This window comes from Rhincodon typus, chromosome 5 (assembly GCF_021869965.1).
Source record: "Rhincodon typus isolate 14 chromosome 5, sRhiTyp1.1, whole genome shotgun sequence".
Taxonomy (NCBI): domain Eukaryota; kingdom Metazoa; phylum Chordata; class Chondrichthyes; order Orectolobiformes; family Rhincodontidae; genus Rhincodon; species Rhincodon typus.
In genome coordinates, this window is record NC_063336.1 from 2,039,647 (window position 1) to 2,067,547 (window position 27,901).

Here is a 27,901-nt window from a genome sequence, read left to right on the forward strand (position 1 = left end):
ATGGCTCTCCCTCTTTGTTTAGCGTTGAAGAGACCTTGGAGTCTGAGACAGACACGGCTGATGTTGCAGCCTCAGCACCTTTACTGCCTGAAGAAGTGGACGAATTTCTTCCGAGATGCTCTGGGCAAAATAGGCGGGCTATGGTTCGGTACACACCACCTGTATCCGAGATTCTTTTTTTATTCATTCATGGGATGAGGGCATTGCTGGCTAGGCAGCATTTATCGCCCATCCCTGGTTACCCAGAAGGCAGTTAAGAGTCAACCACATTGCTGTGGGTCTGGAATCACATTTTGGCCACACAAGGTAAGGATGGCAGTTTCCTTCCCTTGAGGACATTAGTGAAACAGATGGATTTTTTTTAAAGAATCAACAATGGATTCACGGTCATCATTAGACTCTTAATTCCAGATATTTATTGAATTCAAATTCCTCCATCTGTCATGGCGGGATTCAAACTCAGATCCCCACAATGTTACCTAGGTTTCTGAATTAACACCAGCAATAACACCATTAGGTCATCACCTTCCTCGGTTGGAATATCCAGACCAGGTGTGAAAACGCCCCAGGAGAGGCTACAAGAAAAAGGACAGGCCTACATTAAGACATTTTATTTTTCAGGATTTAGATGCACATAACGTTTTATTTATCAGTTGTTTCTAAGAGCCCAGAGCTAAGGGTACTGAATAGAATCGAATCTGTGAATGTGGTGTGAAGAACGGGAAGTGAGCATGAGCAGTCAGCCATTCAGAACTGAGATGAGGAAGAATTTCTTCACTTCGAGAGTTGTGAACCTGTGGAGGTCTCTCCCACAGAAAGCTGTTGGGGCCAGTTCGTTAGATATATTCAAGGAGCTGGGCATGGCCCTTGCAGCTAAAGAGATTGAGGGGTATGGACAGAAAACAGGAATGGGAGCTGACATTACATCATTAGCCATGATTGTATTGAATGATGGAGCAAGTTCAAGGGGCTGAATAGCCTATTCCTGCACCTATTTTCTGAGTTTCTATGTCAGTGATCATCTTAGAATCAGTGAGATCAGTAAGTACACCAGGGTGAGAGAGGGCCTGTAGAGACCTAAATTTAAGCCACATTGCCCCTATCTGCACAGCACCAGGGATCCGGGTTGAATCCCATCCTCGGGCGATTGTGCAAACTCCACTCAGACGTTCTTCCCGTGTCCGCGTGGGGTTTCCTCTCTCAGTCCAAAGATGTAATCTAGCTGAACTGGCCATGCTAAATTGCCTGTAGTATCCAGGGATGTGTAGATTAGGTGGGTTACAGAGAAAGGGTACAAGGATGGGTCTGGGTGGGATGCTCTGAGGGTCGGTGTGGACTTGATGAGCCAAAGGGCCTGTTTCCACACTGTAGGGATTCTACGATTATACATCCCTGGACTTAGAGTGGGAGGAATGTAGTGATTGTAACGAGGTCAGCCAGGTGGACGTCATAGAATACGAGTTCCCTGACTGGGACTGTTAATCTGGTTTAGCAAGTTTAGTTCTCTCCTCAATGTAGTTCAGCTGAGTTCAGGGAACAAGTCATCTGGACAAGCAGGTTTAGTTTATAAAACCTCCAAACCAAGAGAGTTTGGTTAGACATCTGCAAATGATTAAAACTGAGAATATTTCATCTCTCAGATTCCTGACATGTCAAGGCAGCAGACTTGGAATGGGCTCATCAAATTGTCTCCACAATCCAAAGCAAAGAAAATGGAAGGTATCAGTTAAGTAGAACCTGAAAGAGTTGAGGTAGGGATGTAATTTCTCGGTACTTGAGTTTCTATACTGGATAAGAAACAGGTTGAGACTTTGTTTTGTTTCATGTTTTAAGATTATTATCACTGTTTTTCATATTTAGTTTATTGTCTATCTTTTGTGTAATAAATTTCTGTTCAGTTGTGAAAGAAAATCTTCAGCCTCATATAAATATGTTTCAATGATTGACCACCTGTTAGCTCACAAAAAGCAAACATAGGATCCATTAAGCCAGGTTTCACTCTGACAGCTAACTCATCCAGGAGTAGCATCAGCTGGGATCATGACACAAGTGTTAAAGTCCAAATCCAAGGCAGTACAGTACTGTCAGAGATAATTTTGTTATGGCAAGCATGAAATATCCCATAGCACTATTTGGGAGAAGAACAGGAGACTTACCCAAAGTATCCTGACTTCTTTAACATCAGAAGAAAAATCCTCAGATTCTCTGGCATCACCACATTGTTGTTTCTACATTGCACATGTAGCTACACTTGGAAAGTACTTCATCGGCTGTAAAGTACTTTGAGACGCCTGTGAAGCACCATCTGATTTTAATTTTTTTTCTCTTTCATTATCCTTTATTGTGTCATCTCCAACTCTTTTTATTGGGCCCAAGTAGATATGTCAAGTCTAATCAACAGCTCCCACTTCCTCAATTTACTCAATGCCATCTATTCTTTCTATATAGATTCAGGCCCATCTTCACCCATCTTATGAACTTAGTTGATAATAGGCATATAGACAATGTGAAAAAGTGTACACTTCCTGGATTAAAAAGAGTTTCATGGAAATTAAGTCAACATCTGCTGATTACAGAAAGCAAACGACTTTCAAACACTGCCAAGCAAAGCTTTTACAGAGATAATTGCTGGAAACCTGGCTGTGGAAGAGGTTACTGGACTTCATGTTGATGGCTGTCTAGCAAACCTTTTGGACTTCACAAATTGGGGAGCCAGAAGGAAGCAAAACCTCCAAAGCTACAGCAAGGCTACATAACTCTCTCTTCGCTCTCATAGTTGAAGTATTTGGGATCCTGATAAGTGTCCACATCTCAGTTTTTTGACTACCTTGTAAATCCTGAGAATGTGAACTGTGACCACTTTCCAAAAACTTGGAACCATCTTGATTTTCATCTGAAATGAAACTTTGTTTGGAAAAGCTTCAATTGGTCTACAGCTACGGGGAGACGATGACCTTGTGGTATTATCACTGGATTGCTAATCCAGAGACCCATGAAATGTTCTGGGGATCTGGGTTCAAATCCTACCATTACAAATGATGGAATTTGAATTTGGTTACAAAAATTAAGAGTCTGATGATGACCATGAAACCATTGTCGGTTGTTTGCAAGAAGTCATCTGGTTCACTAATGTACTCTAGGGAAGGAAACTGCCATTCTTACATGGTCTGGACTACATGTGACTCCAGACCCACAGCAATGTGGTTGACTCTTAACTACCCTCTGGGATGGGCAATAAATGCTGGCCGAGCCAGTGAGGCCCTCAAGCTGTGAATGAATAGCAAAAAGCTTGATTCCAGCTTGGATATTAATCAGTCTTGCCACTTCTTTTTAGGGATTAATTATTTTAATGTTCACTGAAGAAACCTGAAGGTTCTTTTTGTCTGCATTGCAGTTCAAAAGGGAAACAGGTGTTTGCATCCAAACATTTATACTACTTAAACATCTATGTGACTCATGGAGTAGTGGGGCCTTGATTCGCATCATATTCCTCCTTTCACAGGTGTAATGCCTCCAAAATCTTTATTAAAAACAATGACTTCAAAAGGGCAAATCTGATATATCACGTCATTTTCACGTTCCAACTCTAATTATACCCAAGTCCAGAAAAAGAGTTGAACAATGCTCTACATATGTGAAAGTTCTCCAAATTCCTACTTATTAAAAAGGTGGCCAACTTTCTTTCAAGTCTAGTCTTCAAATTCTTATCAAACACAACCTTGCTTACTTACGTATTTACTTCATTGTCTTAAGGTACTAGTTCTCTGAGCTGTCACTTTTTAATTTGCAATATTTCCCCTCCATATATTGCCCATGATCAAATAAAATCTCAGCATGTGGTCAGCTGCTCTAAGTCTGATTTATTTGCAATTTTCAAAACTGTGGAATTCTCAGCCTTCAGCTTCACTATACTGCAGTTTTATAAGCAGGTAATACAATGCAGGTGTTTATAAAGTCATACAGCATGGAAACAGATCCTTCAGTCCACCCCATGCTGAACATAATCCCAAGCTAAACTTGTCCCACCTGCCTGCTCCTGGCCCATATCCCCCCAAACCTTTCCTATTTGAATACTTACCTGAGTGTCTTTTAAATGTTCTAACTGTTCCCACATCCACCACTTCCTCGGGAAATTCATTTCACATGTGAACCTCCCTCTGTGTAAAGAATTGCCCCTCGTATATTTTAAATGTCTCTCCTCTCATCTTAAAAAATATGCCCCCGAGTCTTGAAATCCCCCATCCTAGCGAAAAGACACCTACCACTAACCCTATTTATACACCTCATAATTTTATGAACCTCTCCAAGGTCACCTTTCAAACTCCTAAGCTCCAATGAAAGAAAGTCCCCTATCTAGCCTTTCTTTGTAACTCAAATCTTCTATACCCGACAACATCATGGTAAAATCCCGAACTTAATAATATCCTTCTAATAACAGGATGACCAGAACTGGACACAGTACTCCAGGATAGAACATAAGAACAAAAGAAATAGGAGCAGGATTAGGTCATCCGGCCCCTTTAGCCTGTTTCGCCAATCAAGAAGATCATGGCTGATCTTTTCATGGACTCAGCTTTACTTACCTGCCCGCTCACCATAACCTTTAATTCCTTTACTGTTCAAAAATCTATCAAATATCTTAAAAGCATTCAATGAGGTAGCTGCAACTGCTTCACTGGGCAGGGAATTCCACAGATTCACAACCCTTTGGATGAAGAAGTTCCTCCTCAACTCAATCCTTTTTATTCTTTATTCAGTCACAGGATGAGGGCATCACTGACTAAGCTGCATTTATTGCCCATCCCTAATTACTCAGAGGGCAGTTGAGAGTCAACCATATTGCTGTGGGTCTGGAGTCACATGTAGGCCAGACCAGGTAAGATGGCAGTTTTCTTCCCCAAAGGACATTAGTGAACCAGATGGGTTTTTCCCTACATTGACAATGGATTCACAGTCATCATTAGATTCTTAATTCCAGACATTTATGGAATTCAAATTTCACCATCTGCCGTGGCAGTATTCGAACCTGGGTCCCCAGAACATTATCTGGGTCTCTGGATTAACAGTCTAGCGATAATTCCACTAGGTCATCGCCTCCCCCTAATTTTGAGGTTATATGCCCTAGTTCTAGTTTCATCCGCCAGTGGAGACAACTTCCCTGCTTCTGTCTTATCTATTCCCTTCATAATATTATACATTTCTATAAGATCCCTCCCATTCTTCTAAATTCCAATGAGTATAGTCCCAATCTACTCAATCTGTCCTCATAAGCCAACCCTCTCAACATCAGAGTCAACCTAGTCGATCAACCTCTGCACCCCTCTAGTGCTACTACATCCTTTCTCAAATAAGGAGACCAAAACAGTACACAGCACTCCAAGTGTGACCTCACTAGCCCCCTACACAGGTGCAGCATAACCTCCCTGCTTTAAACTTCATCCCTCTAGCAATGGCAGACAAAATTCCATTTGCCTTCTTAATTACCTGCTGCACCTACAAACCAACTTTTTGTGATTCATGCACAAGGACACCCAGGTCCCTCTGCACAGCAGCACGCTGCAATTTTTCACCATTTAACCAGTAGTCCATTTTGCTATTATTCCTACCAAAATGAATGACCTTACATTTACCAACATTGTACTCCATCTGCCAACACTTGCCCACTCATTTTACCTATCCGTATACCTCTGCAGACTTTCAGTGGTCCTCTGCACACTATGCCCTACTCCTCATCTTAGTGTCATCTGTGAACTTTGACACACTGCACCTGGTCCCCAACTCCAAATCATCTATGTAAAAGGCCTCACTAATACCTTGTACAACCTCAACATGACTTCCCAACTCCTATAGGATTCTGCAATGGTGAGAAGTCATGGCAGATAAGATCAGTCATGATCGCGTTTAACAGTGAAGCAGGCTCTTTTGCTCCTTATTCATGTGTTTTATCGTATGTACAGCTTGGCATGACAAACATGAATTGGTTCCACCCAAGAAACTACATTTATTCAGAACATAAAGAAAATCATACTCAATAATGGGTCTAACTAACTTGTCTCATTGTGCAAAGTACTGCTGCTGTCTTTCAGAATAGAACATGATTAAACCAATTCAGCCAAATTTAATATTGCTGAACCAATGATAGCACACAAACTTAGAAATAAAGGAAAGCATTAATCTGCGATATATGATCTCAGTTTACAGCTGTGCAGGGCACATGAACCTTCAACAGTGGATACTAAGACTCAATACCTAAGTAGATCTTGCTTCCCATGTTTTGGGAAGGAGATAGAGAATTAAGTGTTAGTAGCTGAATGGGGAAAAGGATGTGATCTGTCCAAAATTCTATTTCATGCAACACAAAGGCCTCTTGTTGAAGGTTAACCCAACAGTCTTGGCAATCCTTTCTGTGATAGATAATTTATGTACTCTGTATCCTTTCATGCTTCAACACAGCAACATGGGAATTTTGAAAGACACAAACCGAAACCTTAGAAATTTAATCCATTATTTGGGATACTCGAAGCACCATAACATTAAGTTGCGGTAGAAAACTTTGTAGCAGAAATCTTTGTGAATATAGTGGGAAACTTTAAGTTAGTGAAATTATTTGTGCTCTCCTGTATATCCATAAAGATATGAAGGAAACCACTGTTCACAATAAGAAAGAGAAAACAAGAACAGAAAAATGGGAAATTATTGGACCCCCACACAAACAAGTATCACACTTGGCATGCAGATTAACACACATCCCACAATCCCATGCATAGTGGGGCTCTGACCCCTATTGGTAATTTCTGGTAATGCACACTGATTTTTAATTTTTTTTACGAACAGACTCAACAGGCCAGCTGGTACCTGTTTAATGTATCATAGAACTTGTTGTCAGAGATCAGCTGATTTCTCCACGGAGAATCTCGTCTATGAAAAAGAAAAAGAAACTTGAAAATAAATTCTCACTATTGAGGGTGTGTGAAAGGATCAGGATCAACACAATGTAGCTTTTCCTAAGGGTACACTACCAATAACAGGATTGGGAAGTTACTGAAGAATTGCAAGCAGTGTTGGGTACTCAACAATTTCGTGTACAACTGGGGCATTTTCTCCTGTCTCTGTGTTTAAAAGATTGTTACAGAACATAAAATATCACAAAGTAAATTCTAAAGTTCAAATGTTCATAAAATAGCTTATTTCAGTTATTCAGCTCAAAATACACCGCTATTGAAACAGATGAATTCTGTCATTTTGCAGGCTGCAGTGACAGGTTAGTGCCAATACACATCCATTAAAATACTGATCTCACAGCAACCAACCCCTGTCCTGTCCCCCACATACTATAATTGGCCACTCTGCCCTCTTCTCCATCACAACACATTGTAATCTACCGTTTCCTCCATCTCAATCAGTAATGACTGCCCCCTCTGTTTCCCCTCTGCTCTCACAGCACAATAATCAGCCCCCCTGGCTATACACACAGCAGTCAGGCCCTCTTCCAGTATGCATGTACATTAATCAACCCGTCTTAAGCTGCTAAACTAAAGTCTATTTAATCATTACATTTCTGGAGAGTTATACAAAGAACAACAGCAATGAGGAGGCAGTTATTGGTCATTTATTCCAGAATTCAAAGAGCTAAAACATAAACAGAGCCTTTAATAGGTACTTAGTTTCAAAATGAAAAGTATTTTTCTGAATATGGAGCTGGATTTTAAGGGAAGCTTTAAGTATGATACAGGAATAATGGTGTTCATGCTGACTCTGGAACATCTAATAGAGACACCTTATCAGAAAATGGGAGTTTTAGATTTTTAGATTGCTGAGAGTTGGCCACAAGCTAATTCCTTCATGTTGCAAGATATGAACTGAATCCTCGATCTAAGATTGATACAGTAACAGATTCAAAACTGGCTGAATAAGACTTTATTCATAATCTTTTCTTTGCAGCAGTATTCATGCTTATTTTCTGGAGATAATATCATATAAGCATGGACTAAACACAAGTAATTATTTTGAGAACTGCAACAACCACCAACATTGAAATAAAATAAACCTTAGGACACATGAAACCAGAGTTGATGTAAGATTGGTGTTAAGGTTGGTCTGAAGTTGATACAGTAACAGATTCAAAACTGACTAAGTCTCAGCTTCATCATGACACTCCATCTGCCATCTAAGGTCACACTATTTCAAAAACGAGGAGGGAACTACTCAAGTTTGTTGGCTGTTATTTACTGCTAACAACATCACTAAAAACAGATGGTCTGATCATTTGTGTATTGCTGTTTGTGGGAGCCTATTGCGTGCTAACTAGCTGGTGTGCTCCCTACACTACAACAGTTACCACAATATTTCAAAAGTACTGTATTTTCTAAAAAGCAGTTTCTGTTCTTTTTGGCAAGATCAGAAATTTGTTTCACATTCTTTTTTGCCAGTGTTGCTCAGGTTCTGCAGAAGACAGAAGAGTAGAAACCCAAATCCTTGGTAAGTACAGTTACCTTACGGGTGTTTGAAAGATGATTTTTGTCATGAAATCCAAATTTAAAGAGGTATAAATTGAAAAGGTAGCCTTTTAACTGCTGCTCTTTTCATATAAATGGTAAATATTATGATTTAAAGAGCAAGGCGTTCTCCTTAAAATGTTTGTCTTTGATACTGAAAAATGAAAAATAAAGTACTGTTGCGCAGCCAAGTGACAGATGTAAGCTAAAGGTGGTATATCTTTGTACCTTGCCTGCCATGGTGCATGAAGGACGCCATGATCTGCAGGATATTCAGGTTGCAACAGAAAGTCATCTGAGATTATGTGATCAGTCCTGTGGTGGGAACTGAACCCACAACTTCTGATTTAGAGAAGGCAGTGCAACCACTCAGCTAAGCTTGACATGATGAAAAGCACAAGAACACCATGCAAATGGTCAAAGCAAAATATAGGTACAGATGCATCTGAAGACAGTTACAATTTTTGTCAGCTGGATACAACAGAACAATATATTTGATGTGAAATGTCTAGGTCCTGTTTACACTGGAACAAACTATTTTGTTTTAATTTTAATTCATTGCCCTTTACCCATAGCTTTCCATATACTACAATAAAAGAAGGAGCAACTGTCAGGTCAAAGTTGATCAAAATGATTCCCTGGAAATCTGTCTGACATCAGATACTCGTTCTGAAGGAGGATAAACCTAAATTCCTGGTAAGTGTGGAGTTCTGAAGAGTTGCCATATCAAACTCAAAACACTAGCTTTATTTTTCTCTCCACTGATGCTGCCAGACTTGCTGAGCTTTGACAGTACTTTGTTTTTATTTCTGATCTCCAGCATCTGACACATCATCTGAGGACGTGCTCATATCTTCCTGCTCACTACAGAATATCTTAAGAATTAATGAAGTATCCTGTTGTTACGTTATGACACTGTAACAATACAATGGCTTTCATGTATTTTGTACATTTTTTTATGAAGGTTGAGACAGAGGTATCAAATGGTCTGCTCTAAGCCAATAAATTAAACAGCTTGTGAAGCCTTGAGTTTTTTTTTTAGATGTTGGAACAATAGAAGCAGCCTGAATGGGTGGGGTCAAGCTCCCACAAAACCAGAATTTTTAGTTTTAGCTTTCTGCAGTTGCTGGGATCTTGAAGCTGGTTGTGGAAGCTCTTATTCCTCTCTCTGTTACAGATAAAGGCTGGGTTCTCTTTTTTCTGCTAGAATTGCATATGAGATAATGTATTTTAATCAATTTGCCTTAGCCAAAGGAGTATTTATGGGAAGTAACTATATTGGAGCAGTTAATTAGTGGCAGTTAATATATATATTTTGTTAAGCATTTCAATAGAGTTAAGTTAAGCTAATTCTTTTATTTTTATTTTGTCTTTTATTTTGTCTGTATTTTAACTGTAGTGTCAAAATAAAGTGTGTTTTGCTTAAAGTTGAGAAATTTGACCAATCAGATTGCATCTAGAATGTAATATCTTACACTTACCTCTAAAATAAGAAAAAGTTAGGATCTAGGCTACTATATTTTAAGCGGGGTTGGTCTGGTCCATAACATACAAAGCTGCGTACCTGCATTATATATTGCTGTATGATCTTACCTGGATATTACTGGCGATTTGTTGCCATTTACAGTGCTTGATCTTTCCCAAGGCTTTCTAGTTGTTTCTAAAAAAAAAACACATGTATTCAATTCACAATACAGTTTTTTAAAACTGCAATTGTTTAAACAAAGCAATTTGCGACATGTGTTTCTAAGGTGACGGCCTAGTGGTATTATCATTGGACTATTGATCCAGAGACCCAGTAATATCCTGGGACCTGGGTTGGAATCCTGGCATGGCAGATGGCGGAATTTGAATTCAACAGAATATCTGAAATTAAAACTCTAACGATGACCGTGAATCCATTGCCGATTGATAGAAAAACCCATCTGGTTCACTAATGACGTTTAGGGAAACAAACTGCCATCCTTATCTGGTCTGGCCTACATTTGACTCCAAAATTAAAGCAATACAGTTGATTTGTAATTGCTCTCTGGACAATTAGGGATGGGCAATAAATGCTGGCCTAACTGGTGATGCCTTCATCCTGTGAATGAATAAAAAGATGAGAAGAAAAAGGTCCATAATGGGAAGGAGGGCTCATAGGGGGAAGAGAGAGAGCGAAGAGAGATTGATCGTATGGGAATATGTAGGAGTGAGCTACAAGCTGGAATTTAGGCAGGAGATTCAGATGCCAGCAATCCAAAACTGTCTGTTCAATAACAGGTTGCAGCATTCCCTTTCATTATAGATTTTCATGTACTTACTCTGCACACATTTCTCTGTAATTTCCCTGCAGATTTGTTCATCTACATCCTTTTCACTAGTTGGTGGACTGTAGACTGTCTATGTAACTGGACCATTTTTATTCCATAGTTCTAGCTAAATTGCTTCCATTCTGGAAATGTGTGTAACGTTACAGCAGAACTTGTGCATGAGCAAGGTAATTCAATCCAAAACCTCCGGATTCACACACTTAACTGGTCAAATGTAAACTCCGGAAGCTACTATCAGATTTATTCCATAATAACAAGGAGTATAACAAGCCTTACCATCAATCTCAATGCAAAAATCTAGCCCATTATATCTCTCTTTACAGCAATGCATTTTCAACCTGGATTTGAATTGGCATTCTGCTTATGTCGACTCTGATTCGTAGAGGTATTTTGCTATGGGGAAAATGTACTCATTCATGTTTATTGACAGATAATTGCTAAGCTTTGTTTAAATTTTAACCAAGTTGGATGTTGCATTGGTTAATCAAAGGAGGACTGATGCTAGCCAGTCAACCAACCACAGAGAGTGGTGAAAAAGGAATAAAAACAAAGGGTGGACTGTTCTTTTATCTGGGGTTTTTGGGCAGGAGACAGTGTTCCTCTGGTATGTGCTGGGCTGAGTTTTTTAGGTTTTGCTGTCTCCACTTATCGCATCATTGAAAGTCATGGGAACAAAACCCCAGTCTATAAGATATCAGGAAAGGTCTCCAGAAAGCTACATTGACCAGAAACTTCAGAATTCAAGCAAGATACAATCCTACACGTCTGTAATACAACACATCAGATTTCATGAAGGCTTGGTATTCATCACTGGATCAATTATCAAACTGACAATTTACAATTTTTAAAAAATTTATCCCATAACTGTCTCTGTCTATCTGTCAAAGAGTTGGGGTTGGTGATCAAAGAACATTGGGCTTAGATTGTAGATACTAATTAGATTAACTTCTGGTTCATCTATGTTCTGCTAAAGTTACATTATTAATAATAAATTTTCAAAGTTTAAAGTTATAGACAACACAGTGTGGAGCTGAAGGAACACAGCAGGCCAGGCAGCATCAGAGAGGAGCAGGAAAGTTGACGTTTCAGGTCGGGACACTTTTCCAGAAAATTTTCAGAAGATTTTCTGAAGAAGGATCCCGACCCAAAACATCAATTTCCAGCTCCTCTGATGCTGCCTGGCCTGCTGTATTCCTTAAGCTCCACAATGTGTTGTCTCTGACTCCAGCATCTGCAGTTCTTGCTATCTCCAAAATTTAAGTTATAAACTTGGTGGCCAAGGTCTGTTATCTGATAAGTCTGGTTGGGAACAGTTGAGCAATTTTGAGGTCACTGAATGTTTTAATTTCACTGTGTTACGAATCCGGTGTTAGTGAGTCTGATTTGGTCTATCCCTGCACTTTAGTATTAACACACGCAGCTTTCAGTACATGCAAGTGCACCACACTGCAAGCCCTAATTGACAATCCTGAATTAGTTGTCAACGTAAATCATCACACTCAAGGGATTACCCAACAAATAGTGTTCAATTGTAGAATTGTGTCTAATGTTGGACACTGCATTACAAATTTTACAAGCATGGGCTGGTTGAGTATGGTTAGTATCTTGTTTGTTTTACAAATAGTTGAAGGCATATACTGTCCGAAATGGTTCACCTCTCTTTGGGACAAATAGCCTACATATGTGGCATTACATTGGTACTGAAATCCATATAACTATTACTCATTGTGTGACAGGCAGAACATGTATTCGGCTTGACAGTAGCAACCTGTTAGTGGTGACCATTACTTGTGTTTCGGACACTGAAAAAAGCAATCTCATTTGACTGTTCCATTTCAAATGTGAATATGAGTGCAGGATGGAGTCCATTAAGACATGCAAGGATTTCCTTACATCAGTTGCAAGTTCAAATTTAGCAAAATATCACCTACATATCAGAAATATGCAAGGAGTGGGAGGCTTCAGGGGAAGTGTCACAGAGGCAACGTCACTGGACAAGTAATCCAGAATTCCAGATAAATGTTCTGGGGATATGGATTGAAATCCCCAGAATGGTAGATGGTAAAAACTGAATTCAATAAAAATGTAGAATAAAAAATGCTGACCTAATGGCAACCATGTAACCCCTGTTGATTGTTGTAAAATAACATATAATAATAACAAAATAAATTGTCATTCACTAATGTTCTTTAGAGAAGAAAATCTGCCATTCTTGTCTGGTCTGGCCTACATGTGATTCCAGATCTGAAGCATTTTGGTTAACTCTAGGGATGCGTGTTGTGTTAGCCTAGCCAGTAATGCGCAGGCCCCTTGAACAAATTTTTAACAATATTCCACTGAAAACATGTTTCTCATGGAATCCAACTAAGATATTTGTGAAAGGTGGGATCCCATGTTTTTGTTAGAATGTCAGAGGCTGACGGGTGACCTGATAGAAGTACATACACTTATGAGAGGCATAGACAGGGTGGATAGTCAGAATATTTTTCCCAGAGTAGAAATGTCAAACATCACACGATTAGAATCTGTCTATGTTTTAAACTGGGGTTAGGTTTTTTTTGAGGAAAACAGAATGTATCTGCAACTACACAAACATCCTGGATGAAATAATTTGTGTGTGTGTGTGTGTGTGTGTGTGTGTGTGTGTGTGTGTGTGTTTGAGAGAGTGTGAGTGTGAGTGTGGTACCCTTCGTCGTCCAGTAGTTCCCCAGAGTGGAGAAACTACGCCATGTTCTTTAACACATAATGGACAGTGATGAGTACCTCACCACTATCTTCCCTATGCCTCCACTTCTGACCTTCAAACAACTGCCAAACCTTAGACCATTGTTCGCAGCAAACTACCCAGCGTTCAGGATAACATTGACCCTGCCGTGGCAACCTCTGCAAGGCATGCCAGATCATCCACATGGATACTATCGTCACTCATGGGAACACCACGCACCAAGTACACGGCAGATACTCATGTGACTCAGCCAACGCTGTCTATCTCATACGCTGCAGGGAAGGATGCCCCGCGGCATGGTATATAGACGAGACCATGCAGACGCTACGACAATGGATGAATGGACACCTTACAATGATCACTGGACAGGAGTGTTCCCTCCCAGTGGGGAACACTTCAGGGGTCAAGGACATTCAGCCTCTGATCTTCGGGTAAGCGTGCTTCAAGGTGAAGTTCAAGATATACAATAATGCAAAAATCGCTGAACAGAGGGTGATAGCCAAAATCCATACCCATGAGGATGGCCTCAATCGTAATCTTGGGTTCATGTCGCACTACAGGAGACCCCACCATACTATATATTCCCACATACACATTCACACTCTCACATGAGCATACTCTCTCTCTTTCTCTCTCACACACACATGCAAATTATTTCATCCAAGATGTCTGTGTAGTTGCAGATACATTCTGTTTTCCTTAAAGAAATAAAACCTTATCCCAGTTTAAAATATAGACAGATTCTAAGCAAGATCTCACACCTAAACTGCATTGTCTGACCTGAGATGTCACCTCTTGTACATTGATAAAACCTTAATTATCTTGGAACAATGACTTCAGAGGAATCTGGATTTTGCATTTCAATCAGTAGTCTCCTTCCTAACTGATGAAAGATTCAATAAGAGGCAGCCAGTTTTAGGGTTGTTACCTTTCTGCTTATAACTTCTGTGTCTTATACCCTCTCCCTCACACTACACCCGAGGAAGGAGCTGAACTCCAAAAGCTTGCATTTTCAAATAAACCTGTTTAACTATAAGCTGGTGTCATGTGATTTTCAACCTTGTCCACCCTAGTCCAACACCAGCATCTCCACATCATGTCAAATACTGGGCAGCGGAGGTTTAAAGTGAAGGGGGTAGTTTAAAAGAGCTGTGCGAGGCAACGTTTTTACACAGAGGGTGGTAGATGCCTGGAACAAGGGAGATGCCAGTGGAAATGACAAAATATATGGAGGTTAAAATAATCCTTGGCAAAGTACTGATATATGGTAAAGAACTCTATGATGGCATATTTGATGTGCAGAAACACTGACTCATGACCCATCTTATTGATTTTACAGAAAATCTGTGGAATTTACAGCAATGGTCTCCAACCGAGCAACTGTCAATGGATTAAGATTTACAGATAACATTATGGAACATGGGCATCGCTGGCTGGCCAGCATTTATTGCCCAGACCTAGTTGTCCTTGAACTGCATGGCTTAGTAGACATTTCAGAGGGCTTTTGAGAGTCAATCACATTGCTCTGGGTGTGGAGTCACATGTAGGCCAGATCAGGCAGATTTCCTTCCCTGAAGGACATTAGCAGGCCATATGGGTTATTCGGATAATCAGCAATGGTTTCATGGTCATCAGTAGATTCATAAGTCCAGAGCGTTTTTTCATCGAATTCAAATTCCACCATTATTAGAACATTCCTCAGAACATTAGCCAAGTTTCTGGATTAATAGTCTAGCAATAATACCACTAGGCCATCACCTCCCCTTATGTGGGTAAGTAAGCTGTAATAAAGTGAAAAAGAAATTTACATATGGATATGGACAGATTAGATAAATTGAGGTTGGTTGGCTCGCCGAGCTGGTTTGTTGTTCTGCAGGTGTTTCGTTACCATTCTCGGTAACATCGTCAGTGCAGCCTCCGATGAAGCATCGGTGTGTTTTCCCGCCTGGTTTTTAAACTCTGGGGTCCGTTGAGATGGATTGCCTCACTTCCAGGTTTCCTTCGTAGTGGAAAGTATATGGGGTCGAGTTCAATGTGTTTATTAATAGCATGCTTCGTGGAGTGCCATGCTTCCAGGAATCTACAAAATCCCCTGCAGAGACTGCGAGAAACACTACATCGGACAAACAGGAAGGAAACTAACAACAAGAGTACATGAACACCAACTGGCTACAAAAAAACACGACCAATACTCACTCATCTCAATCCACATGGACAAGGAAAACCACGACTTCGACTGGGACAACACCAAGATCCTGGGACAGGCCAGGCAGAGACAAGCACGAGAATTCCTGGAAGCATGGCACTCCACGAAGCATGCTATTAATGAACACATTGAACTCGACCCCGTATACATTCCACTACAAAGGAAACCCAGAAATGAGGCAATCCATCTCAACGGACCCCAGAGTTTAAAAACTAGGCGGAAAACACACCGAAGCTTCATCAAAGGCTGCACTGAGGATCTAACCAAGCATGGTAACGAAATGTCTGCAAAACAACAAACCAGCTCGGTCAGCCAACCAACCTCAACACCCACAACCTGAGCTACAGATCTACTCCAAAACCTTAGAGATTAGATAGGTGCGCCAAAATTTGGTAGATGGAGTTTAATGTGGATAATGTGAGGTTATCCATTTTGGTTGGAAGAATAGAAAGGCAACTTATCATCTAAGTAAAAAGGAATTTCAGTACAAAGGGATCTACGTGTCCTCCTGCAAGAATTGCAGAAAATTGGTATGCAGGTACAACTGTTAATAAGGTAGGTGAATGGAATTTTGCATTTATTGCTAAAGGAATAGAGTGTAAAGATAGGGACGTGTGGCTGCAACACTCTACAAGGCATTAGTGAAACCGCACCTAAAGTATCGTGTACAATTATGGTCCCTTAATTCAGGAAGGATGTAGTTGTTTTGGAGGCCATTCAGAGGAGGTTCACTAGATTGACTCCAGAGATGAGGGGGATTGTTTTATGGAAAGAGATTGAGCAATTTAGGTCTGTACTTTTTGCAGTTTAGAAGAATGAGAGGGAATCTAATTGAGGTATGGAGGATGATAAGGGGGATTGAAAATGTAGGTGTAGACAGGATATTTCCTTTTGTGGGGCAATCTAAAATGACAGCTTTAGGATAAGGAGTAGATTTAAAATAGAGATGAAATAGAAATTACTTCTCTAAAAAGGTCATGATTTGTGAATCTACCCCAGCATGTGGTGGAAGTTGGGGCATTGAGTAAATTTAAGGAGGAGATGGACAGATTTTTAATTATAATAGGTTGAAAGGTAATGGAGAGCACACAGGAAAATGAAACTGAGGACAAGACGAGATCACCCAGGGTCATATTGAATGCCAGAACAGGCTCAAGGGGCTGAATTGCCTACTCCGAATGATTTTATCAGAGCACAAATCTATCATGAAACCTAGGAAAACAAAAAGCTACAATGCTATATGTTGCAGGTTAATAATTGAGCCAAATAATTCTTCATGCCTACCTGATGTGGTTGCTGCAACTGGGGCTTTCATATTTGAAGATTCAGATTCTTCCTGATGAAAGTAAATAATTGAACGATAATACATTCAAAACTATTATCTAGTTATGGAGCAAAAACAGACAGCGCTTAAATAGGTCTAACTGTGACTGGTTTGAATATGTTAGAATTGATAAATAGAACTGTAAAGTGATAAACTCTATCTAACAGACAGCAGCCTTTGATTGAAGCACTTTCTCACAAAGCAGTGTAACCAGCTGCTTGATATTGATTCAACAGAGTCAGAAACCACGAACACAGACCTTAGGTTTGGGAAATAACGACTTCTATTAAATATACCAGGGGAGAAGAAAGGAAGAATTAGATGTAAAAATAAGTTGAGCAGTTGGAAGTCTGAATCCAACAGCACACTCTTCTACTTACATTCTTCTCCTCTTTTGCATCTAGTTCAGGAACTGAACCCTTCTCAGCGATCCTCCTCCTGAAGCAAAGAAAGAAGTAACTCCATAATTTAAGTTGCACATGCATAAAAATGAGAAAGTGAATGAGATATTGAGAACAAAGAGCTGTGCAAGTAAGAAAATGAACCCAGTTGTGCTAAGATAATTGGTCACAATACTGGGGAAAACTCTTTGAAAGCTGCCTTGTATCTTATACCAGAGAAACGGAGAAACTGAGCCTTTACTGAAACAAAACAGAAATTCATGGAGAAACTCAGCAAGTCTGGTAGCATCTGTGGAAGGAAAGCACAGTCAATGTTTTGGGACCAGTCACAGATGCTATTAGACCTGCTGAGTTTCTCCAGCAATTTCTGTTTTTGTTCCACATTTCTAGCATTCGCAGTTGTTGGTTTTAATGTTGGAATCATTACTGCACTGGCATGTCACCCTAGATTAAACATTCAAGCATTGCATGGAGCTTCACATTTAGTGTTCTGTCCACTTAGAGAAGGGTGACACTAGGGATATTGATGTACTGAGTCACAACAGACTAGAACATCTCTGTTTGAGCACTGGCCAGTTAGATTATCTCATCTAGGCAGTTAGGAATTGAAGAAATAAAAAGGGTGGGCCATTCATTCTCTCAAGCCTGCTCCCCTATTCAGTAAGATCATGGCTGAACATATGCAAAAGCTTCTTTATTACCACCAGCCGCATAACTCGAGTTTCCCAATGATCCAAAATCTAGACATTTTAGTTTTGAATATGTGATGAACTCTGTACTTTGCAAACAGATTGTACTTGTGAAATTTCCCACTTAGGCAAAGTGAAATAATGGAGAATTCTGCACAGGGCTTATAACTAGATTTGCTGTCTGTGGCATCATTTCTGAGTGGCAGTTCCCCATGGCCTCCCAGCCTTGTTATTGGCAGAGATTGTGCAAACTGAGATGCTTTCCTTTCAGGTTTAGATGTGTTGGATCTGGAAGATGAAAAATTAAAAGCATGATATTTCTTTACCAAAAACGAGAATTCCACCAAGCAGCAGAAACACCTTCTCCCTTAAAATAAGGATGTGTCCTAGTTAAAACTTCAACAGCAAGCAGTGGAGGTTAGGTCATTAAATATGTTGAATATTGACTTACACAGACTGATGAGTGAGTTAAGGTTTATGAAGGGCAGGGAGGAAATAGAATAAAAGCCACACTGCATTTGGCTCAAGAGGCTGAATGGTTCACTCATGAACATATGAATTAGGAGCAACAGAAGACCATTTGGCCTCTCAAGCCTGTTCTGACATTCAATAAGGTCATGGCTGATGTAACTGTGGCTCACAACTCAAAATTCCTGCCTACCCCGATAACCTGTGACACCTTGCTTGTCAAAGATCTATCTAAAACTGCTTTAAAAATACTCAATGTCCTATTTATGTGCCTATTTCTTAGTATCTTATAAGTTGCTAGGATGATTTAACAACTCAATAACCAAGGCAAACTTGATAGTTCTCAGTCCTTTATTGTTTAGCAATTTCCATATTATAGTCTTGCTGAATATTCCTGATTAAAGACTTAATTCAAAATTATGGAAGAAATGCTTTGCATCCATTATTTATCTTCAAACAGATCAGTCAACAATAATCATCACTTAATACCAATTGAGACATTTACTTAAGGAAGGTGTTGGTTGGTATTTCAAACATATAGGAATGCTATACTGTTAAACGTCATGTATTCTTTCATCTTAAAGTTTGAGTCAACTCAACATTCCCAACACATTGGTTATTAAGGTAATGATAACAGTAATCAACTTTCAATGATGAAACAAATAGTACAGGAGAGTGCTCCAGGGTAGCTAAAAGCATAGAAGAGGTGCTGGCCTAGTGGTATTATCACTGGACTGTTAATCCATAAATTCAGATAATGTTCTGGGGACCCAGGTTCAAATCCTGCCATGGCAGATGGTGGAATTTGAATTCAATAAATATCTGGAATTATGAGCCTAATGATGTGAATCTATTGTTGATTTTTTGGAAAAACCCATTTGGTTCACTAATGTCCTTTGGGGAAGAAAACTGCCATCCTTACCTGGTCTGGCCTACATGTGACTCCAGATCCACAGCAATGTGGTTGACTCTAAACTGCCCTCTGGGCAATTAGGGATGGGCAATAAATGCTACCTAGCCAGTGAAGCCCTCATCCCGTGAGTGAATAAACAAAAAGACCACTAATGGTAGCGTGGATAAATTCCAAGATTCATCAGAAGACTGCAGATGTCTTTGATGGATATACAGTTAGAGATTACCGATTACAGGTTAAAGGGATTGTAGCAAGACAATGAATAAATTTGAAAATGAGAATGAGAACTTTCTCTCATTACCTAAAGCAAATTTGTGATCAAATGTGATTAACTCCAAATTAGTTTCTTTTTACTTCATTCCATAAGACCATAGAATGCAGCAGAAATACACATTTCAGCCAAATGAGTTTGCTGAGTCATTCAATGAGATCATGGCTAATCTGAGGGAAAAAAACTCCTCGTCTCTGAATTAAATGGGCCACGCCTTATTCTGAGATTATGCCCTCTGATCCTAGACTCTCTCAAAGGGAAAGAAACATCTTCACATCTACCCTAAGAATTTAAGAATCAAGACCATAAGAATTTTATATGCTTCAATGAGGTCAACACTCATTCTCCCAAGCTTCAATGAGCACAAGCACAAACCCTGGGCCACTAAGCTACCCATGGTCAGAAAAGAGAGATCACTACAAAGTGAGACATAGCTCAAGTGAGTATACAGTGTGGGGAATTTGGAGGCAATGTTGGAATAGAACTGGTAAATCTTTCTTTCTTTCTCCATTTTAAAAGTTTAAAATTCAGTAGTCTAGTTAAAAGGTTAATAATGTAGTTGATACAGCTGTCTGAGGGACAGCTGTCAATCACCTGAAGCCTGAAAAGGGCCTCAATTGAGATGCAGGGTCAGCCAGTGTGCTGTAAGATGTAAGAATTGGTGGACCCCATTGTAGTTTGTAGTGACCGCATCTGTAACAACATTTGGTTGCTTAAAGAACTCCAGCTCAGAGTGATGAATTGGAGTCTGGGCTTTGAACATCGGGGAGGGGGAAGAGTTACCTGGATGCTGTGTTTCAGGAAGCCAGTTATACCCTTTAGATAACTATCTCAAATTTGGTCAGTGGTTAAGGACAGGAAGGTGTGACTATCAGTTACTGAAGGAGCCTCAGCCCTTTTACTTGACCTAACAGGTTTGAGATTCTTGCTGCCAATGTGGATGAGAGCAGGGGTCGTAGGGAGGATGAGCAAACTGACCATACCACCAATGTACAGGGAGCCATTCAAGAGTGAGGAGAAAAGAGAAATGTAGTTGTAATCAGGGATAGTATAGTCAGGGGAATAGACACTGCTCTCTGTGGCCAGGATTGAGAGTTCCAAAGGCCGTATTGCCTGCCAAATGCCTGGGTTCGGGATATCACATCGAGGCTGCAGAGGAAATTGGGAGTGGTAGAGGAAAGATTCAGTTGTTGTGGTCTACATAGGTACCAACGATATAGGTGGAAAGGGGAAAGAGGTTCTGTTGAGAGAATGTGAGCAGCAAGGGACGAAAATAAAAGGTAGAACCAAAAAGGTAATAATCTCTGGATTACTACATGACCCACAGTCTAATTGGCATGATGTCAACAAGATTGAAGAGGTAATGTGTGTCTCGAAGATCGCAATGGGAGAAAGTTTTAAAATCATGGAACATAGACTCTTTCAGGGGAAGGAGGGAGCTGTTCTGATGAAGTGGGCTTTACCTGAATCGTGCCGGAATTAGGGCTGTGAATGTGGGCCTTAAATAGTGGGGGTGGGGAAAAGTCTCAATAGAGGTTATTAAAGTTTCCAGAACAGAATACAGAAGGGCTCAGGAATCTAACTTCAGGAACAACAGAGAAAGGGGACAACAGTGAGAAGGTGCAGTCAATGTAGGACTGAGGGTGTTGTAATTAAATGCGCATAATATACAAAACAAGCTAAATGAGTTTGTAGCGCAGATTGAAATTAGCGGGGGCAGTGACAGTAATGTGAGAGAATTCACCCTGCAGTTTAAGAGGGAGAAGCTTAAATAGGATGTAACAGTATTACAATTGAGTATAAAGGTAACTATAAAGACATGAAGGAGGAACTAGCCTGATTTGACTGGAAGAGAAGCCGAGCAAGGAAGATGGTGGAGCAATGGGAGGCGATTGCCGAGTGGTATTATTGCCACTATTGTTAATCTAGAGACCCAAATAATGTTCTGGGGACCCGGGTTCGAATCCCGCAACAGCAGATTGTGGAATTTGAATTCAATAAATAACTGGAATGAACAATCTTATGATGACCATGAATCCATTGTCGGGAAAAACCCATCTGGTTCATTAATGTCCTTTAGGGAAGGAAACTGCCATCCTTACCTGGTCTGGCCTACATGTGACTCCAGACCCATGGCAATGTGGTTGATTCTGAACTGCCCACTGGGCAATTAGAGATGGGCAATAAATGCTGCCTGGTCAGCAATGCCCTCATAGAACACAGAACAGTACAGCACAGTACAGGCCCTTCGGCTCACGATGTTATGCCGAACTTTTACCCTAGATCTTAGGTCTATCTAACCTCCACTGCTACCTTATACTATCATCCATATGCCTATCTAATAGCTGCTTAAATGCCCCTAATGAGGCCGACTCCACTATCCTCTCCAGCAATGAATTCCACGCCCCTACCACTCTTTGAGTAAAGAACCTATCTCTGACGTCTCCCCGATATCTACCTCCTTTCACTTTAAAACTATGTCCCCTTGTAAACGCTACCTCCACCCTAGAAAAAAGTCTCTGGCTGTCTACTCTATCTATACCTCTGATCATTTTGTACACCTCTATCAAGTCACCTCTCATCCTTCGTTGTTCTAAAGAGAAAAGCCCTAGCTCTCTCAACCTTTCCTCGTAAGACCTTCCCTCCATTCCAGGCAACATCCTGGTAAATCTCCTCTGCACCTTTTCTAACGCTTCCACGTCTTTCCTGTAATGAGGTGACCAGAACTGGACACAATACTCCAGATGTGGCCGAACCAGGCTTTTGTAATAGCTGAAGCATAACTTCACAGCTCTTGAACTCAATCCCTCTATTAATGAAAGCTAACACACCATACGCCTTCTTAACAACTCTATCCACCTGGGTGCAGCTCTCAGGGAACTGTGAACATGAACCCCAAGATCCCTCTGCTCCTCCACACTGCCAAGAATCTTTCCGTTAACCCTGTATTCTGCTTTCAAGTTTGTCCTTCCAAAATGAACCACCTCACACTTTTCAGGGTTAAACTCCATCTGCCACTTCTCAGCCCAGCTCTGCATTTGATCAATGTCTCTTTGTAACCTAGAACAGCCCTCCGCACTGTCCACAACGTGACCGACCTTCGTATCGTCCACGAACTTGCTAATCCACCTTTCCAATCCTTCATCCAAATCATTTACAAAAATCACAAATAGAAAAGGACCCCACTTGTAACTGAGCACCATGTTGAATAGTTTCCATCCACTACCACCCTTTGTCTTCTAAGGGTCAGCCAATTCTGAATCCAATCTGCCACATTTCCCCCTATCCCATGCCTCTTTACCTTCTGCATGAGGCTACCATGGGGAACCTTATGAAACGCCTTACTTAAATCCATGTATACCACATCCACTGCTCCACTTTCATCCACGTGTTTGGTCACCTCTTCAAAGAATTCAATAAGGTTTGTGAGGCATGATCTACCCCTCACAAATCCATGCTGACTATCACGAATCAAACTGTGCCTTTCCAAGTGATCATAAGTCCTGTCTCTCAGAGCCCTTTCCAATAATTTGCCCACCGCTGACTTAAGACTAACTGGCCTGTAATTTCTGGGGTTTTTTGAACAGGGGAATGACGTTTGCCTCTTTCCAATCTTCCGGCACTATGCCCGTGGTCAGTGAGGACGAAAAGATCATCGCCAAAGGCCCTGCGATCTTGTCCCTCGCTTCCCATAGAATCCCATCAGGCCCAGGGGACTTATCTATCTTCAACTTCCTCAAGATTCCTAGCACATCTTCTTTACTAACATCAACCTCCTCTAGCCTACCTGCCTGTTTCACAATGTCCTCCTCTACAACTAGGTCCCTCTCAGTTGTGAATACTGAAGAAAAGTATTCATTAAGGACCTCTCCTATCTCTTTAGGCTCTGTGCACAAATTCCCTTTACAATCCTTGATCAGCCCTACCCTTTCTCTGGTCGTTCTCTTGTTCTGCACATATGCGTAAAAAGCCTTGGAGTTTTCCTTGATCCTATCCACCAAGGTTTTCTCATGCCCCCTTATAGCTCTCCTAAGCCCTTTCTTCAGCTCCTTCCTGGCTAACTTGTATCCCTCTAGAGCCTTTTCCATTCCTCTTTTCCTAAACCTTACATAAGCCTCCTTCTTCCACTTAACCAGTCATTCGACCTCTCTCTCTCGAGAACCATGGCTCCCTCACTCAACCGCATCTTCTCTGCCTGCTAGGGACAAACATATCGAGCACATGCAGTGTGCATTCCTTAAACAATCTCCACATTTCTGTGGTGCTCTTCCCTGACAGCATCTGTTCCCAATTTATGTTACCCAGTTCTTGCCTAACTGAATTGTAATTACCCTTCCCCCATTGTAAACTTTACCCTGCCGAATATACCTATCCTTATCCATGATTATCGTGAAAGAAACATCCCGTGAATGAATAAATTTTAAAAAAGCAGGAAATTCCGAGATAACAAGGTATAGATTTGGATGAACACAGCAGGCCAAGCAGCATCGGAGGAGCAGGAAAGTTGATGTTTCGGGTCTGGACCCTTCTTCAGCCATTTCTGAAGTAGGGTCCAGACCCAAAATGTCAGGTTTCCTGCTCCTCTGATGCTGCTTGGCCTGCTGTGTTCATCCAGCTCTACACCTTGTTATCTCAGATTCTCCAGCATCGGCAGTTCTTACTATCACTGAGCAGAAATTTCTGGGTTAGTTTTGGGAGGCACAGCAGAAATTTATCCAAAGAAAAAGCGACATTCTAAAGGGAGGACAAATCAACCATGGCTGACTAGGGAAGTCAGAGACATAAAAGAAAATGAAAATGGACACAATGTGTTGAAGACCAGTGGGAAGCCAGATAAAAAGCCTTTAAAAAACTAACAGAGGATTACTGAAAAAGCAATAAGGGGTAAGAGAAAATAAACAAGTTAGACAAAGGAGAGCAAGTGGATGTGATCTAGTTGTATTTCCAGACGGCCTCTGACAAGACACTGGGCAGGGGTCTTTTTCTTTTATTCACGGGCTGGCCAGCATTTACTGCTCATTTCTAGTTGCTCTTGAGAAAGAGGTGGTGAGCTGCCTTCTTAAACCGCTGCAGTCCACCTGTTGTGGGTGGACCCACAATGCCCAAGGAGAGGGAATTCCAGGATTTTGACCCAGCGACAGTGAAGGAACGGCGATGTATTTACAAGTCAGGACGGTGAGTGGCTTGGAGGGGAACTTGCAGGTAGTGGTGTTCCCACGTATCTGCTGCCCTTATCCTTCCTGATGCAAGTGGTCATGGGTTTGGAAGGTGCTGTCTAGGGATCTTAGATGAATTTCTGCAGTGCATCTTGTATATGGTACACATGGTTGCTACTGAGTAACAGTGGTGGAGGGATTGGATGCTTATCAATCAAGCAGGCTGCTTTGTCCTGGATGGTGTCAAGCTTCTGGAGTGTTCCTGGAGCTACACTCATCCAGAATAGCTGCCAGTGACTAGTGGAGTTCCACAATGTTGGGACCGCAACGAATCAAGTTATACATGAACGATCTGGATGAAGGAACTGAGGGCATTGTTGCTAAATTTGCAGATGACACAAAGATAGGTGGATAGATTCATCACCCTCTGCCTGAAGAATACCTCTTCATCTCAGTTCTAAAGAGTACCCTTGAGTCCTAGTCTGTCTTACTAGTTGAAACACCTTCTCCATGTCAACTCTGTTCTGGCCTCTCCGTATTCTGTAGGTTTCAATGAGATTTTCCCCTCATCCTCTTAAACTCCATCTAGTACACATCTAGAATCCTCAACTGCTCCTCTATAACATGCTCTTCTGGACCACTCCAATGCCAGCACATACTTCCTTAGATATGGGACCCAAAACTGCTCATAATATTCCAAATGCAGTCTGACCAGAGCCTAATGCAGCCTCAGCAGTATACCTCTGCCTTCTTGAATGCTAACTTCCTGAACTAGGACTCCCCAGTCTCTTTGTGTTTCAGATTTCCAAAGTTTTCCCCAATTTAGAAAATAGCCTATGCCTCTATACTTCCTACCAAAATGCATAACTTCATGCTTTGCCACACTGTATTCCATATGCATCTCTTCCTCCTCTTCTAGCCTGTCCAAGTCCTTCCACAGTCTCCCCGCTTCCTCAACACTACCTGTCCCTCCACCTGTTTTTGTGTCATCTGCAAACTTAGACAATGTTCTCAGTTCCTTCGTCCAATGTGAATAGTTGTGGTTCCAACACTGGACCTTGCTGAACTCAACAGTCACTGGCTGCCATCCTGAAAAACACCCCTTAATACCTATTCTCTGCCTTCTGCCAGTCAGCTAATCCCCTATCCATGCCAGTACCTTGCCCCTAACACCATGGGCTCTTTTCTGTGTGGCACCTTGTTAAAGGCCTTCTGGAAATTCAAATATTTGCTTTTATTCAGTTGTCCTCTGCTGGCTTTTAAGACTTTCTAAACCTCTGGTTTCCCACTAAACTTCAAAACATTGCGAGCTTTTTCTTTTGATTTTATGCTGTTTCTGATTTCTCTTGTCAGTCAAAGCTGCCTTGTCCTTCTCTTAGTATGTTTCTTCTTTCTTGGGAATTTCTTCAATGTTTTCTGAATTACCCCAGAAACCCCTGCTATTAAAACTGCAAGTCTTATCCTAATAATCCAATGCTTCAATTGACATTTCCAGGCATTATATTCCATATTCTAACCACTTGTTGTGTGAGATTTTTCTTACATCACCATTGCTCCACTTGTACATCCCTAATTTCCAGCCATCTCATTCTTTCTTTTCTAAGTAGAATAGCTTCTCTCTGACTGCTCTGTACAGCCTGATCATGATTTTGAAAACTCTATCAGATCGCCTCTCAGCCTTCTTCTCTCCATGGATAACAGCCCCAGCTTATTCATAATCTATCCTCATAATGAAGTTCTTCATTCCTGGAACCATTCTTGTAGTAAATAGCTTCTGTACTTTCTGTCCAATGAGTTCCCATATTTCCCATAATGTGGCACCTTCAACTGTACACAATATTCAGTTGAGATCTAACATGTGTTTTGCACAAGTTCAACGTCACCTCCTTGTTCTTGTACTCTATGCCCCTATTGAAAACCAAGAACAATGTGCTTTATTAACTGCTCTTTCTATCTGTCCTGCTACCTTCAGTGATTGTGCACACATACACCCAGGTCCTCAGTTCCTGCACCCCCTTTAGAATTATGTTATATTGTATTTCAATGTTCTTCCAACCAAAGTACGTTATGTCACAATTATGTGCATTGAACCTCATCTGATAACCTATCTAACCACTCCACCAACTTGTCAATATCCTTCTGGAGTTCCACACTGTTATGCATAAACCTGGAAAGTGACCTTTCACACCAGGATCCAGATGAATAAAACATACCAGTGAAAGCAACGGTCCCAACACCAACACCTGCGGATCTTCAATGCAAACTTTACTCGAGCCCAAAAATATCCATTGACCATTACCCTCTGTGTCCTATCACTCAGCCAACTTTGTATCCACTTTGTTAAGGTCTTTTTATACCGTGATATAACTTTATTCATATATTTGTTGTATGGTACTGTATTAAACGCCTTCTGGAAATCTATAAATACCACATCAACAATGTTACGCCCATCAATTCTTTGTTACTTCTTTTGAAAAACTCCAGCAAGTTAATTAAACATGATTTCGTCTCTAGAGATCCGTGTTGACTCTTCCTAATCAATCCACCCTTCCCAATGTGAGTACTAATTCTATCATGAACATTTGCTTCTAGAACCACCAACAAAGTTAAACTAACTGGTTCTGTAATTGCTGGGATTATCCTTACAACTTTTCTTGAACAAAGCCGTAGCACAGCAGACTCAATGGCTGTACAGTTTCTTTCTGCTCCCACATTTTATGGTCTATTTCATGAGATGAGGGCGCTGCTGTCTGGGCCATTATTGCCCATCCCTAACTGCCCTTAAGGAGATGTTGGAGCTGCCTTCTTAAAACAGAGCTGTCTATTTGCTCTTCATCTGATAGGGAGGGTGTTTCAGGATTTTGACCCAGTGACAGTGAAACAGTGGTCGATATTTTCCATGTCTGGATAGTGAGTGGCTTGGAGGGGAACTTATAGGTGG

General features: G+C 40.9%; 1 protein-coding gene across 2 annotated transcripts in view; it reads right to left on the reverse strand.

The window, feature by feature from the left end:
• enah (ENAH actin regulator) overlaps positions 1-27,901 on the reverse strand; it is a 281,703-nt gene that overhangs the window by 28,725 nt on the left and 225,077 nt on the right. For both annotated transcript variants that reach the window (XM_048597460.1, XM_048597461.1), the window contains 4 exons: positions 17,443-17,500; positions 17,023-17,074; positions 10,089-10,155; positions 6,856-6,918 (listed from right to left, as the gene is read on the reverse strand). In XM_048597460.1, the coding sequence (XP_048453417.1) occupies positions 6,856-6,918; positions 10,089-10,155; positions 17,023-17,074; positions 17,443-17,500 (240 nt within the window). The remainder of the gene's footprint in view (positions 1-6,855; positions 6,919-10,088; positions 10,156-17,022; positions 17,075-17,442; positions 17,501-27,901) is intronic.